The 1,996-nt window shown below is 48.0% G+C and overlaps 1 protein-coding gene across 1 annotated transcript; it reads left to right on the plus strand.

Moving 5' to 3' along the window:
* Nucleotides 1-305: 305 nt before the first annotated feature.
* LOC100463864 (olfactory receptor 10J5) lies at nt 306-1,411 on the plus strand. The gene has a single exon (XM_011237481.2). The coding sequence runs from the start codon at nt 383-385 to the stop codon at nt 1,319-1,321; it is 939 nt and encodes a 312-aa protein (XP_011235783.1). The 5' UTR covers nt 306-382; the 3' UTR covers nt 1,322-1,411.
* The last annotated feature ends 585 nt before the right edge of the window (nt 1,412-1,996 follow it).

Raw genomic sequence — 1,996 nt, forward strand, 5'->3', positions numbered from 1 at the left:
ACCTGTACCTCACCTTGTTAACAGTTTGTTCTAAGTGGTGGGTGTCATTACCGGCAGGGACGCAGAGCAGGACTTCCTCCTCGTGGTTTGCTTCCCCTTACATCAGTATGATGCGTGTGAGGTAAGCATTCATTCAGAAGTCTTGTCCATGCACAGGGAACGGTTTGCTCCATGGTGATAACATACACATGGGTGAGCCCCATGGAGGCATTGGTAGTTCTCTTCATGTGCAAGGACCCCAAGCCTGGGCTGGCTGGTCATAAAGGAATTGCGCCCATCTCTCACTTTGGCTATCCTTGTCCCTTCTTGTAAAGTCCAGTTGCTGATGGAAATGTCCTCCTTGATGACTTCCTTTATTGCTTTCAGACACTGATCTAGGAGAATGCAGAGAAAGAACTTCACAGAAGTGACGGAATTCATCTTCCTGGGATTCTCTGTCTTTGGAAAGCACCAGATAACACTCTTTGTGGTTTTCCTTACCATCTACATTATAACTCTAACTGGTAATGTCGTCATTGTGACCATCATCCGTGTTGACCATCATCTGCACACTCCCATGTACTTCTTCCTGAGCATGCTGGCTAGTTCTGAGACTGTGTACACACTGGTCAGTGTCCCACGAATGCTTTCTGGTCTCCTTTTCCATAACCAGCCCATCTCCTTGGCAGGCTGTGCAAGTCAGATGTTCTTTTTTGTCCTTTTGGCCACTAATAATTGTTTCTTGCTCACAGCAATGGGCTATGACCGCTACGTAGCCATCTGCAACCCCCTGAGGTACACAGTCCTCATGAGCAAAGCCGTGTGTGTCATGTTGGTAAGTGGGTCCTTTGGCACTGGCCTGGTTATGGCAGTTCTCCATGTGGCAGCCATGTTCAGTTTGCCCTTCTGTGGCACTGTGGTGGAGCACTTCTTCTGTGACATTTACCCAGTCATGAAACTCTCTTGCATTGACACCACTGTCAATGAGATGATCAACTATGGTGTCAGTTCATTTGTGATCCTGATCCCTGTGAGCTTGATCTTCATCTCCTATGTCTTCATCATCTCCACCATTCTCAAAATTGCCTCCACTGAGGGCCGGAAGAAGGCCTTCGCCACCTGCGCCTCCCACCTCACGGTGGTCATTGTCCACTATGGCTGTGCCTCCATTGCCTACCTCAAGTCCAAGTCCGAGGATTCTGCAGAGCAAGACGTCCTTCTCTCAGTGACGTACACCATCATCACTCCCTTGCTGAACCCTGTTGTTTACAGTCTGAGGAACAAGGAGGTCAAGGATGCCCTACGCAGAGCTGTGGGCAAAAAACATTTCTCAACAGATTGAATCACTTTGTCAGGAGACCTTTGGCCCAGTGTAATGTGTGTCTGCTCACAAACGTACCCCAGCACACAAGTTCATGGAACACCGCGCTTCTCGAGAGGAAGGTCAGAGAGTAGAAACTCTCTTCTTTCTCATGCTCTAGGGAATATTCCTTAGATACGGGAATCCTTCCAAGCCCGATTAGGATTACTTGTTTCTTTGCCTTGGGATTTGGGTTTGGGAACCTCTTCTGGCCCCCACTTCACCTGGCTCCTCTCAGTCAAGTCCTTGACCTGGTCTGGTAAGATGTGAAGAGGAGGCTGTTGGGACAGATGTGGACGGGGTCCTAGGAAAACCAGCAGCAGAGACAGCCCAAGGCCGGCTTTCATCCTCCGGAGTTAAACCACTTGCCCTGTAGTGATCATTTCCGAAAGGACTTCCTTAATTCTTGCTGATTGAAAAATGAACAGCTTTAACAAAACTCCTTTATTATCCACCTGTGTGAGCTCCTTCAATCGTGTTCATTTCTATGTGTATCCCTCCTTCTGTGCAATCAAGGCAAAACCCCTTATTCCCTGGAAGCTAGGCAGGGAGAGAACGTACTGGCGGCATCTCTGTCACTGTACTTTTATCCAGTGACGTTTTTCATAAAGATGGTTTTCCAACCTATGGAGGCTTTTTAGATTTCTAATCTGTAGC

Source organism: Ailuropoda melanoleuca, chromosome 8 (genome assembly GCF_002007445.2).
Source record: "Ailuropoda melanoleuca isolate Jingjing chromosome 8, ASM200744v2, whole genome shotgun sequence".
Classification (NCBI taxonomy): Eukaryota; Metazoa; Chordata; class Mammalia; order Carnivora; family Ursidae; genus Ailuropoda; species Ailuropoda melanoleuca.

Coding starts and splice junctions, on each gene's coding strand:
- LOC100463864 (XM_011237481.2), top strand. CDS start 383: ATGCAGAGAAAGAACTTCACAGAAGTGACGGAATTCATCTTCCTGGGA.